General features: G+C 50.1%; 1 protein-coding gene across 1 annotated transcript; it reads right to left on the reverse strand.

Moving 5' to 3' along the window:
* Positions 1-10,002: 10,002 nt before the first annotated feature.
* On the reverse strand, positions 10,003-11,835 carry CHST7 (carbohydrate sulfotransferase 7; the record flags this gene model as incomplete). The annotated part of the gene is made up of 1 exon (XM_082486346.1): positions 10,003-11,835. The coding sequence occupies exon 1, from the start codon at positions 11,425-11,427 to the stop codon at positions 10,003-10,005; it is 1,425 nt and encodes a 474-aa protein (XP_082342472.1). The 5' UTR covers positions 11,428-11,835.
* Between the last annotated feature and the right edge of the window lie 3,047 nt (positions 11,836-14,882).

Here is a 14,882-nt window from a genome sequence, read left to right on the forward strand (position 1 = left end):
TTAATTGCACGTATCCTATTGCAGGTATTCAAATTATTGCTGACAGTTAGATGCTTCTAGTACTAGAGCTGATTTAGTTTAAGGAGTAACTATCACCTTCCCTAGATTGTTTTTACCTTTACTGATTTAAAACCACTCAATATTGGAATGAACATTTCATGGGCAGAGCAGCGATGAAGCCCTGCAGACATTCAGAAATAAGTCTCGGGAATTATTCTGTAGGGCCCTATACTGCTTCTGCATTCCCCAGATCAAAGCATCGTTAGAAAATGAAAAAGTTGTATTAATTAAATGTTTACCTCAAAATTATTCTAGCTGTTCTGTAACGGATCACAAGAGACTTCTCTCCTCTTTATCCTTGGACCTTCCGCTCCCATGCATTAGTAATGGTTTTTAAAATAAATTTTATTAAAGGCACAGCCTAACTCTTCAGAAGGGTGGGATTTTTGCTATGAAGATGGGGCATCACCCACCTGCTCTGAAGCCAGCAAAGGGCTTCCACCTGCTGAGGAGTGCTCCAGGGCCAGCCCTGGGGAGCTCAGCGTCTCGGAGCTGGAATTCCTCCTGGCAGGAATGTGTGGAGCTGTAGGTACGGGCATGATCGGACACGCGTCGACAGCTCCAAGTAACCTGAAAGTCAGTTTAGAAATAAACCGAGTTAAATCTGCTGACTAGCTGTCACCTTCAAGGTTAGCATCACCAGTTTACAAGCAACATGTTAAGCTACAGTGAAGAGCTAGAAGCAGCAGGGTGGCCATTTTCCAGTGCAGAAGCATCAAGGCAGCTACACGTAACCTGTATCACCTGTCAAGATTTTAACTCCTTTCCCATTAAGGAACAAAGTTTAAGAAATACTGGCTAGGGACCTCCAATCTGAATGTAACTGCTTTAACTGTAAGTTCTTCGAAGAGCCAACACACACAAATATTTTACTATGAATTTACTGAGAATCAATAGGAAGATGAGGTTTCCAATTTACAATTTAAGGTGCAAACTGAAATTCCTACTAAAATGACTCATTTGCTGCAGTGTAACCAGCACTCACTCCCTCGATCAGAAGGCAGCACATCTTCTGAGTGCTACTTGCTATCAGTTCCCACATCTTAGACATAAAAACCTTTGTGAACAGCCAAGACCGAGTTTCAGGCACACAAAAGCATCTCTTCATGGAAGAATTTGAGGTTATATAAATGACTAAAATATTTATCTGGTGATCTGATTTGGTGGCATTAAGGCAGAACTGGGAATAGTTCCGGGGCTCGAGTCAGGTGGAGCGTGGAAGTTGCTCAGTGTGAAAGGATGAATGAAGTGCTTTATCAAAACAAGAATTGTAAGATTGAGACCTGAAATGGAAGCTAATAGGCTTGAAAGCTGACTAGAGGTTTTTTTATGTGGTGGTGGTGGTGGTGGTGTAGAAAAAAGAATCATATGATTACATGCTTATGGGAAGACCAAGTTAGCACAGAGAAATGGCAGCAGGCTGTTCTCCGCATCCAGTAAGGGAAGTAAAAGGCTTGAATGTAATCAATGATTCAAACAGATGGTCGAGAGCGCTTTTTAACAGTGGACGTACTGATGTAATGGAGTAAATGACCACTGGAGGACAAAGTGTCCATCCTTAATGATTTTAAGAACAGCTTGGGCCAGGTGACACATGCCCCTTCCTCTTGTCATTAAATCCATTTAGGTATCACTAATTGTACTTAAACTCGGTTTAGAAAGAAAAGGATGGAACATGACAGTTTACCCAAGTCATCCCTTCTCAAGCCGCAGCTGAAGTGACTGTGAAAAACTGCGGAAAGATTTCCAAAACTTCCACCAGAGAGGCCTCTGCTGTACTAGAGCTGATCTCCTACAGCCCTTTCTCGTTATTTTAGCAAATGCACTTACACCTTTGCTGCACTTTAAATGCTATCCAGAGCCCACCTGAAACCACTACTGTTTCGTGCCTAAATAAACCAGGCGGTAATCACTTCACAGATCTATGGCAAACTTTAAAGACCGCTCATCCACAGCTAGGGCAGAGCTAGGGCTGTACAGCCCCACACTTGCCTTACGCACCTGGGATTTCTGCCCGCTGCAAATGAACATCCACACAGCTTTTGCTTACAGGAACACATACCGCCTTCCCTTCCCTTCCCCCCTCAGCTCCTGTCTTCTCAAAAAAACCAAAAAACCAACCAAACAAAAAAAGGGGGCAAAAATTACTGAGTTACTGGTGTGGGGTTTGTTCTCTTCTTGGTTTATGGTACAGCTTTAATAGGTTTTATTCAAATCTTGGCAAAGACAAAATTACCAGATTTCCTCCTAGGGAATGTTATGAGACGTTAACCCATTGCAGAGTACTCCAGAACCAACTATTTTACAACATTTCCATGAAGGTCAGCGTTGCCTCCTTTTCACAGGGCGCAAACAAAATGTACAAAGCATCTTTAAACCAGGACTTGGGTCTTCTTGTACATTAAAACTGATTTTCAGGAGACTTCAGCACTCTGTACAGACTTTTTCAGGGATCACAGGGCTCCTGGACCACACAGCTTCATGTCTTACCATAACATGGTTGTCTACCATATCAGTTCCTTTCTATTTCTAAATTAATGGAGCTGTATTTTAAAATTAGTTGTCTTTTTTTCCCTCCCTTCCTGCCACGCTGCTCTCATGGATAAAAAAAAATAACAAAACAAAAAACACAACCACCATCCAACTTCCAGGCTGAAGTGATTCATTGCTCATGTACAAAAATCTGTTCTTATGCCAGTATTGTCCATAGCTTGATTACCTCTCTCCCACACTGCTGCTCATGTTGCTGTGCACCGCTGTCCTCTTTCAACCTTGACTCTGAGGCTAAATAAACCACATGGCTTGGTCCTCTCCAAGACAGAGGGCTTTTATTTCATTTGATGTTTCTCCGTATCTATTAAAAATGTGAATTCATCCCCTTGGGTGACTAGGAGAAAGAACACGTTAATGCCGCCATACATTTGCCCTTTTCACAACTGGTTTGCTCGGGGGTTCAGAGCCACCCCGTGAGCCACCGACGCTCCCCGACCAGGCACACCCGCACGCTGACTGCCGCTACAGCACTTCAGCGCCGCCAACTCCGACATACCAAATGTGTCACTCAGCTGCTGGCAGCCCGATACGGACTTGGCCTCTTCAGAAAAGCTGACTTATTTGTCTAACATCTCGCAGATAGCCTGGTGCCAGGGACTGCAGTCCAGTTCCTCTGAGAGCTTTTGAATACCTCAACCGTCAGACACTACCCCCATCCTTTCTCCTCCTCTTTCAGTCTCCTACCGGATTCCTGCATGCTTTCTAACTTCTGCCGCAGACCAGGCAACGCTCACAGTGCCGGACACGTTGCATGAGCCATTCCTGCCTCAGATGGATCTAACCTTGCGTTGATCAAGTGCTGTAGGGGAGAAAACCCAACCACCTTGTGATAGATGACCGTCAAGGAGCATGAGAGGGGAGGCAGCAGATTTCCTTCAGCACTTGGCTTCGCAGCAGACATTGAACGTGTCTGGAATAGTGTGCACATACGAGAGGTTTCCTGGCATTTTTGAAAAACTCATACTGAAAACAATAGATGTCGGTGGCACACACGTGAGTCACTGCCGGAACTGGCACTTTTAAATCCAGTGTGCAAACATCTGACGCTTGAACCAAGGACACAGGCAAGGACCTCCTCTAGACCCCTCTGTTCTGGTGGCTGGTGGTAATGCCCACTGCAGGAGGGATGGCAAAGGTGCTCCCAAACGTACCTCAAGCAAAGGCAGACAGATGGGGCAGCTCTCACATCATCCCTGGTACTCACAAGACGAGTTTGTTAGTATGAGGAGGTGCGGGAAGACTCTATTTTTACAAGCTGAAGCTTTTCAACTTCAGTTTTGCAGGAGAGCACTTCTTCCCATGCCTCCCACCCCGACACTGCTAGGAGAGCGGTAGGGCAGTTAATAAATTCCTTATGTGGAGGGGAAAAGAGGAGTCTGGTTTGCAGGAGAAACTGTTTGTATGGGCTGAGAAAGGGATAGTGGATGCCAAGTCACCATTGCCCTGTGGACCAGCGCTCCACCAGAGGGGCTGGTCCACCACCAGTTGACTGCACAGCCATTCGAACAGAGGAGTGGGATGACCTGACTTTGGAGAGCTACCAGTTTTCCCTCTACAATCTGGATTTGGCCTCACCCTGCTCCCCCTCCCCGAGCTCTCCCCGTCCATTGCCTCCAAACAATGCTCTTGGGGCAATTCCCAGTGCCTCACTGCAGCCCAGCCCTTGGTCCCTACTTCTCCTCCCAGCATTCTGTCTCCATGCCCATTCCTTCCCTCCCACCTGCTCCTAGCTCCCTTTTCCAATTAAACCAGTCACAGCTTCCAGCTGCCCCTCCTCATCACATGCCACCCTCTTGTCCCTCTCACACCCAAGCCCTTTGCCCAACAAATCCCGCTCTCTACAATTCCAAAGCCCTTTATCCTGCCCCCCTCATGTTTACCCCATCCATCATCAATGTCTTCTCCCTCTCACCTATAGCCCTTTCCATTATTAAGCACTGGAAGGCTGAATGCTGGATTCCGGAGTCTTCCTTGGGACTACCAGCAAGATGGAAAGAGGGGCTAGAGAAGAAGGCATCAGTGGGAGCGCAGGAATGGCAGACTCCTCCCTGCCCAGCCCCAGTGCCACAACCCTGGCCATAGTTACATGGCTTTGATTCCCACTGCTGTATGTCTTGTACCACACTGAGCTTTTCTATGGGAAAGAAATAGGTTTGAGCACGCTCACTGAAGGTAAAACCAAGGCATATTTTATTCGGTATAAAATAAAGATACACACACATACCAAAACCACTTTTACTGAGCACATGCTATCCATTTTTTACAAACATTAATATATTTGGCCAAATCAGAATAGAAGGCAGAGGTAAAAAGAAAACACGGGGGCTGTCCTCCACACAGAGGTCATTTCCCCTACTCAAATTGGAGTCCCTGTCCCAAAGCACTGAAGTGAGAAATTATTTCAAAGAAACATATTTGAGAGTATTTGAACATAGGCAGAAGATCCCCACCTCCCAACCCTGGGTTCAAAAGAACATGGTCTGTGTTGACTGAAGCTCCCCAAAGAGACTTGAACTTTAAGGCCAAGATGAAAAGTTTCAGCCTACGTACAGCTGCAGTTTGGCAAAGACTGGAGGACTGGAAAGAGGGTGACAAATTTGGAAGCACCGGAGGGACACCCGATTCCTATTTACCAGCACCAAGAAACGGTGCTGCAGGTGACGTCGGTCAGCAGCAGAGCTTAATGCCTCAGTGCTGGAAGCAAGAATTTCCTGGGACTCAATACCCGGACAGACCGTAAGCACTAAAACGTTAATCGGCTTCCAGCCATTTGCCCGGTGCTGAGACTGCCAAAGGTACTCCTCAGCAACAAGCAACAGGTCCCTCAGTCACCAAAAACCACCACCTTAACAAGTTTGGATTTAACATTCACCTCTTTAAATCGCAGTCAAGAGAAGGACAATCGAGACCGCAGCCCCTCCCTCACAGACACGCAGCCAGCGGGGCACTGGAAACATCTGTTAGTGCAAGATTTGCTTTGACAATCGTCTTTTTCCCATATCCTTCTCCAAGGTGGTTGGTGTCATGTCAAGTTAAACAGGAATGGGCAAAAACCATTTAAGATCATCCCAGTGCTGCATGGATCGCAAAGTGATTCTGAGGAGCAACACGCACTGTTCTTATGGTCCTGGTACTCCAGATACAAAGACTCTCAGCAGCAGCTCTTCATGTTCAAGAAAGGAACAGGACATGCCATCAGACTTGTTGGTGCTCAGTCTTTCAGGAGCTCAGTTCTCCACTGAAATGCTGTTTCATGGCATTACCATAACAACTCCAGAAATTCTGCACTGTTTTTTTATCATCAGGCTCACTAAGTGGGGATATTGAGAACTTAATGTAGAAACTCAGAGCTTTTCTTGATGCACAGATTGATGGGGTGGGGTAGGAGGGGAACTGAAATGACCCCTGCAATACTGGAGCTGTTAAATAAGTAACTTCACGACCGTTTAACACTTCTCAGAGGATACTGCAACTGGGAGAGGTACTAAACTATTTCTGTCACATCTGAAGTATGCAAGTACATACCATGGGTATCTGCAAGGACTCCACCAGTAACGTTCTAGGGAGTGCAAGCAATGCAGGGGCTAAGTATTTCTTGACCCTGACATTAAACATTTCTCACAAGTAGGTTGCTACAGTTGTCTCACCAAAAGCAACAATTTAAATACAGATAGAATGTTGCAAGAGAGCAATTAACCATTCCAGCGTGGAAACATCATGGCCTTTTATGTACAACTATAGTGCTCAAGTTTCTACCTCCCTTAAGGCAAACACACGAGGACCAAAAGTTAAGTAAGAACAGATGATAGAAATAAGTCCTGTGAGCATTTCTCAGTTGTGTTCCCATTTCCCACTGTGACTTTTTAATATATTAAAGTTGTTAATTCATTACATGTAATACAGCACAAGTAGGTTGTTTTTCCCAAATCTCAGTCTGAACGACTAAAACTCTGGCTCAGTCCTGCTCTCCAATTGTAAGCCTGCCAAGTTCAGCTTGGCTATAAAAAGTGTTTATTGTTCCCTTGGTTATCATGCCATCCTCTGCTCTAAAAGATGCAGTTACGGTCGGGTTTTCTACATCATTCCATAGAACTGGGACTTCGATTTGAAATCCCAGTTGAGCCCAGTAACAGTAAAAAAGCTGGTGACCAAGCCATAAACACCCAGCTGCTCTCAAAACGCAGTTTAACCCTGGGCGTCCTGCTTTCAGCAGGTTCTACTTACTTCCAAAGACCTCCACTCGTGAAACCCCCTCCGTGCTGGTTGTCCCAATCAGACCTGTTTCTGCCTTTTCAAGTACCAACGCTGACATTTGACAGTACATTTTTTTTTCTTACAAGGCCAACAAGGATATGCTGTGAGCACCCTGAATGATGCCTTCCGACACCATCAGAACACCTTGAAGAGAAAAATGGGATGTATTTGTTGGTGAGCCTGAGCTGTCCTCCTCAAGCAGGGGAATTCTAGAAAGCCTTCTACTGACTGAAGCGCACCCGTCACAACATCAGCCATTAAGCAACTGTCATCCAGTCTGAGATGCTCTTGCACGTCATGCTCAAAGACCCCACCCTGAGCTACTTACTCCTTTTTCAGTTTTGGATATTCCCTGTAGATTTTTTTAGAGTCTTCTAATGAACTCAGGTGACCTGAATGCAAACCAGGAATTGTACTTGCTTTATTTTGTACACTTTGCCAAACAGAGCCCTTTTCACAGTATACAAAAAAAAACCCTTAGGGTGAGAAAAAAATTGAATTAATCACTAATAAAGAGCAATTGTGCTAGTGAACAACTTCCACTGAGAGAAATAGCTCTTGATGCAGAAAGCGCATCTATGTCAAACAAGGAAACTGCTTCAGAAAATACTAAACACTTTGCAATTAGTGGATTTCTTCCCAGCTATAAGCATCCAGTTAAGCTAGATGGCAACACTTCTTTCTTCATCACGATGAACCAGCATAAGTGAAACTAAGTGCGGATTTCTAAAAAATTTGTATGAAAGACATTTACCACCTGAAACAGCAAGGTGAGATTCCCTGTCAAGGTGAAGCAAATGCGTAACAATTGCAGTGTACAAATCTGTGACTGCACCCTGCTACAAACAAATCAACACGCTATACTGGATTTTAATCTCCCATCCCACATAAGAAAATAAGTACCGTATCATCTTTTGGCATGCAAGAAAATCTTATTTTCTTCCCAAACCTGTCAGTACAAGCCAGGCTGGGTGTATTCCCAGAAAAGCTTTCCAAATAAGGTTACCCAAAACAGGTCATCAAGGCTTTAATACAGGTATTGTCCATCTATAAAAATACCATTATTAAATTCCCACGAGAACACCCAGAGACAAATTTTGCTCTCCTGGTGCCTGTGAGAGAATACAGAAACATCCCTTAGATAATATGAAAGGCTGTTCCAGCACAAAACAAGCCCCTGTAATTTTTAGTTCAAGCAGAACCCAAAGGATGCAGAACTGTACGGAGCACACTACCGTGAAATGAATAGCTTTACTCAAGAACATTTTTATGACTACATTTTCCTGTCAGATAATGAAAGAAACCTGCTTCTTCTGCCAATGTATTCTTAGGTGGAAGGGCCAAGGAAGAAAAAGAGCTAAAATAAATCAAGGTTTGTCCTAACTCACCGACATGTTTCACAGCACAATATTCAGAGCACGAAAACCTACAATCAAATTCAAATGTTTCCTCCAAGGTAACGTAACGTCTTTGAACTGATTTCGAGCACTTTATATAAATATAGCTTTCTTCCTAATCCTGGATTATCTTCAATTTGCAGTTCATGTTCTTGGTTTGTATTTGAGGACTGCAGGTAAACATCCCTATAACCCTGTATATGCTTGTGGGGCCGTCTAAATGCTGCCAGACTGTAATGGACTCAAAAGCAGCCTCTAAGAAGTTACACTCCTGCATCCCTAAACTACCATTGAACCTTCTATCCCCAAATTAAGAAATAAAGAAAAAAAAGGACTCGCACATACACACACATACACACCCTTCTCATACAAGTGGCAGGACGTCTACAGGTAAATGTAATTTTAAAATCCAAAATGCAACTTAGGTTTTTCTTTTATTTTTAAATACAAGCTTTTATTTGGGAACTTTGCAATTAATTTGTCTCAGCCTCATCAGGAAACATTTGCCTTTGTCCAGCAGTTGCCAGCTGAGAGGATGTTATTGTTCGGAAGGGATGTGACCAGGAGGACCCTGTGCACAGCACAATGTGTCAGCCCGGAAGCCAGGGAAGAAAAGTGATTCTCTCATCTGGCTGAGAAAACAAAAGGGAAACACCGAGTGTTCGCCTGCCAGTTACAGTCACCTCTACGCCTGTCCCCAAGAAATATGTTAGTCACCTGTATCTCACATCAGCATCACCACCTAACCACATCAATATATTAAAAAAGATAATCCTACTTTAAAAAGAATTACAGCTTTCTTCAGAAAATCTCAGATTTCTGCCACAGACATCTTTGAAACAGTTTGAAAACACAAGTGCTTAGGTTCCCCCCCCCCCCCCCACTGCTTACCCCGCTGCTCCGAACAATGGCGGGGGTCGGCCACGCTGCCCCTTCCCTCGACCGGTGGCCCCCTCCCCAGAGCACCATCAGCCCCATGGAGCCGCCCAGCCAGCAGCAGGACAGCGAGACCTGCTGCCACCGACGGGCACCCTCCGGCCTGTCCAGGCCCGCCTGGACCTCGGCGGCCAACTTCACAGAAGCCCCTTGTCTGCGTTTTGGTAGCGATATGACAGAGCCCAGTGTGCTTCTGTGCTTGGGACAGGCGATGCTCTTGACAGCAACACCTCCCAAGCCCTCCAGTTCCTTGCCAAGAGTCGTCATTGGGGGGATTTTTAAGTTTTGATACAGGTTTGGTGGTTTTTTGTTGGGTTTTGGTTTGGGGTTGTTTTTTTTTTTTTGGAAGAACACCCCTGCTTTGCACATGGTCACGGTTTCACGTCGAAAGGGCTCCGAGGTTGACGCCCTCCCCAGAGGACACCTCCGACCAACCCTTTCTCTTAAATAAAACGTCCTCTCCCCCCACGCCGCCGCGGTCCCCAGAGGGAGCACAGTCCCACCGAGGCGGCAAGACGGCGGTGTGCGGTGGTAGTGCGCCCTGACCGTGCCGCGCTGCCCCTACCCGAGGCGAGGCGGCTTCGCCTCCGCCAGGGCAGCCCCCCGCGGCACCGTCCGGCCCCTGAGGCGAGCGGGCACGCCGCCCCCCAACGCCCGCGCTCGGCTCTGCCCGCCCTCCCGCCGGGCCCCGCCATCCGCCCTCGGCGCACTCCCCGCCGGGCCCCGCGCCCATCCCCGCCGGGCCCGGCCCGCGGCCCTCACCCGTCGGCGGGCTCTCCCCGCCGGCCGCGGGGCGGGGGCGCTACCGGGCGTCGCCGCCGCTGAGGGGGTAGGCCAGGAGGCTCATGGCCTCGCCGCAGGCGGCCTCCACCTGCCGCACCTGCTGGCGGCTGAGGCGCTCCCGCCAGGCGTGGATGGCCTCCCGCGCGTCGCGGGCGGAGATGAGGAAGGGCCGGTCGGAGGAGTAGGCGGCGCCGCGGGTCATGTTGAGCACGAAGGCCTCCAGGGCGGGCGGCACCGGCAGCCCGGCGAAGCGGAGCAAGCGGCGCAGCTGGGCGCGGGGCTCCCGCACCAGGTCCTCGTAGCGCAGCTGGGTGTAGCGGCGGCGGAGCCAGGCCGGGGCGCGGCGGGCCAGCAGCAGGTCGCGCAGCCAGGCCTGGCAGATCACCTCCAGGGCGCCGCCGAGGAAGAACTCGGCGCGGTGCTGCGGGGCCGCCGCCGCCCGCCCGCCGCCGCCCAGCAGGCCCGGCGGCAGCAGGAGGTGCTGCGGCGGCGGCTGGTGGCGGGGCGAGCCCCGCGGCTCGGCGCGGTGGCGGCTGCGCAGCACCTGGATGCTCTCCCGCAGCAGCGCCTGCCGGGCCTTCAGGCGGGAGTTGTGGACGGCGCGGGGGTCGCGGAAGAGCTGCACCACCCGCAGGTTGAGGCCGGGCTCCCGCAGCAGCGGCAGCAGGGCGCCCAGCTCCAGCAGCCGCACGTCCTTGATGACCACCACCGGGTACTTGCGGCACTCGGCCTCCAGCTCCCGCAGCGCCCGCGGCGGGCACGTCTCCTCGCAGGCGGCGCCGTCGACGAGGCCGATCTCCCCGCGGGGCCGCCGGGCGGCGGGGCAGAGCGGCGGCGAGCAGATCACCTTGTTGGTCCGCCAGCCGAAGATGCCGGCCGTGGTGAGGTTGGCGGCGGCGGGCGGGGCGGGGGCCAGCGGGTCGCGGGGGCCGGGCGGGGCGGCGTAGAGGCGCAGGACGGAGAAGTCGCATCGGAAGAGGGCGCGCAGCATGTCGCGCAGGGCGCCCTGCAGGCTCAGCGCGTCCCCCGGGTAGAGGGCCTGCCACAGGTGCCACATGGGCTCGTAGAGGTAGAAGACGTCGGGGTGCTGGTTGAAGAGCTCCCCCAGGAAGGAGGAGCCCGTCCGCCAGGTAGCGTGCAGGTAGATGTGCCGCTTCCCCGCCGCCGCGCTGCCGTTACCCGCCGCCCCGGCCGTGCCGCCGCCGCCTTCCTCCTCCTCCTCCTCGTCCAGCGGCGGCTGCCGCTGCTCCCAGCCCCACTCGCTCAGCGCCTCCTCCAGGCTGGGGCAGCGCCGCAGCAGCGGCTCCTCGTCCGCCCGCCCCCGCCGGGCCCCGTAGTCCAGCGCGTAGGGCACCAGCAGCAGCAGCAGCAGCGTGTACAGCACCAGCACCGCGGCGAAGCGCCGGTGCTCCCCCCGCCACCGCCACCGCCGGCGGCCCTTCATCGCGGGGGCGGCGGGGGGCGACGGGGACGGGAGGGGGGAAAGCGACTCCGGACCGCCGGGGCTCCGTCGACCCCTCTGGCTGCCCCGGACGGCGGCTCTTGGCCAACAGGCAAAGTTAGCGGCGGCGGCGGCGGCGGGGGGTGTGGGCTGCCGGCGGCCCTCCCTGCCGGGGAGCACGCCCACGGGCACGCCGGCCAGGCTCGGGGCCGCCCGTCCGCCGCCTCCTCCTCCTTCTCCTCTTCCTCCTTCTTCTCCTTCTTCTCCTTCTCTTCCTCCTCCTCCTCGCAGCGCGACAAGGAAGCGCCCGCACCTGCCCCCGCCGCCGCTTGAGGAGCCGCCGCCGGCGGGACGCGGGGCGCGGGCTGCCGCCGGCGGTGCTCCCGCTGCTGCCGCTGCGCCGGGCCGCCCCTCGCCCGGCCTCCCGTTCCCCCTCCCTCCCGCCCCCGGGCAGGGCCGGAGGGGCGGGCTCGGCACCTCGGGAGTTTCCCCCCCCCCGTCGCCCGGGAAAGGGCGCACCGCGAAGGAGGTGTGAGAGCCGGGGCAGGTACCGAGCAGCTGAGGGTGACCGGAGGAGGAGCGTCTGGGTCCCGTTATCTGCCGGGTCTCCAGAGAAAGACCACGCGACGGCAACGCAAAGAGGTGCAAATGTATTTTTAGGATGGATGACAGCTATTCACATCTGCAGCGGGTTTCAGAGGCGCTGCGGTTTCGGCACTGTAGGGAGCTGCGGGGTTTCTCAGCCATGCTTTTGCCTATGTGTGCCTGCTGATGGGTACCGACATCTCGTTCGTGACTCGTTGCTGCAGTTTATGCATCTAAAAGTTTCATCTCTGTCTGAGCTGGTCACCCTTTGCAGCTGGTAGGAAGAAATGGGCGCCCATGGAGGGACATCCAGCCTGCCTGGGATGTCTGACACCCTTCTGATAACCCTTCTCTTTATTAGGAGCATAACGTTACCAGCTCTCGCTTAGACTTCCAGTTTTCTTAGACATCTTAGATTAAATAAATCTCTTGTGGGATGGAGAGTCAACAGGGGGTTGACCTCAGGTTTTTAAATTCATATGTACAGCCCCAAAAGACCGTGAACAGTACAGACCTAGGAAGATGCTCACAGAAAGAGATGGACCACGATACCGTGTTAAGGCAGGAAAGCAATGTCCCTGTCCTGCTGACCGTAGCAGGGGCTGCTGACTGTCCTAACCTCTAGGCAATGCAGCGGATGCTGTCCTCTGTAAAACACTACTAATCTTTAAGTACGGCACGCAGAGTGAAATTCAGCGAGGATAACACAATTCTCACCGCCTGTGTGTGATGTTTTGACCCCCAGAATAGTCTATGTGGTACGTATCCACTTGTAGTAACGCGCATGACACAACTGTAGTCAACAATGTCACATACAATGGGGCACAGAAATGACCCACTAGTAACATAGGTTCTAAAATACTCCTTCTATAGTATAAATATATAGGTACAGAGTCTGCAACTGCTGGACATTTTTCTGCCTGAATGTCTGGGTGTTAAAAAATAATCTAATTTCACATTTATCAGGCAACATGTGAGGAGCACAAAGTAATGTGAGAGAAAAAGCACGCTTCTCTGCTGTCCAGGTGGCGAGCCAGCAGTCCGCCTGCTAGCACTTTACTTGACCGTCTGTTAAGTAAGTGTTAAAGACTGGGCTTCCTGCAGTTTATGGCGTGCTGAGTGAGGAGATGGTGCCAAACAAGACTTGTAGGCTCCTGAGCAGAAGAACGTAGAAATGATGGCATTGGAAAGGAAATTCTGCCCTAACATACATATTCATCATGGGTTTGGGCTTTTTAAATGGGAAGATACAACAGCCTGAGTTTCAGCTCTGATTCTGTAAAGACCAGGATTTCATCCAGACCCTTAAGCAAGCAAAGGAGGACAACAGAATAAAACCACACTTGCCAAAAGCCTTTCACCTATTCAAAGAACATGCACATCTAGTATTTTGAAGAGCTATCTCCAGGGTAGTTGACCAGTGATAGGACACAAGGAAATGGACTAAAGCTGCGTCAGAGGAAGTTCAGAATGGACATTAGGAAAAGGTTCTTCACAGAGAGGGTGATCGGTCACTGGAACAGGCGCTCTAGGCTGGTGGTCACAGCATCAAGCCTGTCAGAGTTCAAGGAGCATCTAGAAGATGCTGTTAGTCATATGGTTTAGTTTTAGGTAGTCCTGCGAGGAGCCGGGAGTTGGACTCGATGGTCCTTATGGGTCCCTTCCAACTTGAGATAGTAATTTTTCTTCTATGGCATCTTGCAAAAATGTAATTTTGGAGGATTTACCAAGATGGGATCCTGAGGAGTGCAGATGAGAATGGATAATTCTGACCTGCTGGGGTTACCCTTTTGTAAGACAAAATAAAATGCTGAGTTGGCAGTAGCATCAGCACCGTCACTGACAAAGGAGCCACAGCGCAATACGTGTTACCTTAAACTAATTTTGTATTGGTTCCTATGATACATAGTCACCTAAAAACTAAAATCAAGGTCTGAAAACTGCCTAACTAAAGCAAAGCTGTTTTGAAAAGAATGAAACATCTCCCAGAGTAAGATGGCCTGCCAAGCAAAGGAGAAATCATAGAAATAAAACTATGTATGTGCTACATTGATTTTTTTTCAGACAATAGAGCTACAAACTTCTGTGGCAACTGTTCTGGAAAAAGTGAAAGATGCAAATCACTTTACCACAGGCTGCATCTTTACTGAGATAAAAACACAGGCAGTTCTTAAAAGATTATCAAACCAAAAAAGAATCACAGCAATGTTTTGTTCTGCACCTTCACATCAGTTCCTCTACTGAAAGAGGATTAGCCTGTAAGTGTTTACTTCGGTTGTTTTGGGTTAGGGCTTTTTTGGTGTGGGGATATTCCAGCAAAGGCGGTATTCATTCTGCCACTCAGCAGGGGGATGCCTGGGCTAGGCTAAATCGCTGAGCTCCAGCCTTCCTGAGGGGTCACAAGAAGTACCCAGTTTCAGCGCTGGGGAGTCAATTGCTGGTCCGAATAGAGCTGGGAAGAGATTGGCTTTTGCTGTTCTCGCTTTTCAGTTCTGTCTTAATAATTTTTTCTCTCTTCAGCACAGATAAGGGGCATGTTCTTTCCCCATTTAGGCTTTTTCTGTGAACCGTAAAGATACCATTTACATATACAGATGATCTTCTGCATCTCCTTCCAAGAGCAGGACAGTTCAGAACCGGAGAGAGGCAGCCAGGTTCTTCTTCATTGATCTGTGAAGCAGTCTGCCCATGTGCCACCTAGCTCCTGTCATTTCTTGCTGATAATTCTGTGCTTTATGTTGTTTTGTAAAGCAGAAAAAGAATTAGTATAGGCATAAAGTGTTCTGCATAGTTTAGTACAGCAGTATTTCCTTTCTAGTTTCCAAGCTTGTCACTGAAAGCACTGGCTGTTTTTAATCTAACATAACATTGGC

The sequence above is a fragment of the Vanellus vanellus genome, assembly GCF_965231255.1.
Source record: "Vanellus vanellus genome assembly, chromosome: 1".
NCBI lineage: Eukaryota > Metazoa > Chordata > Aves > Charadriiformes > Charadriidae > Vanellus > Vanellus vanellus.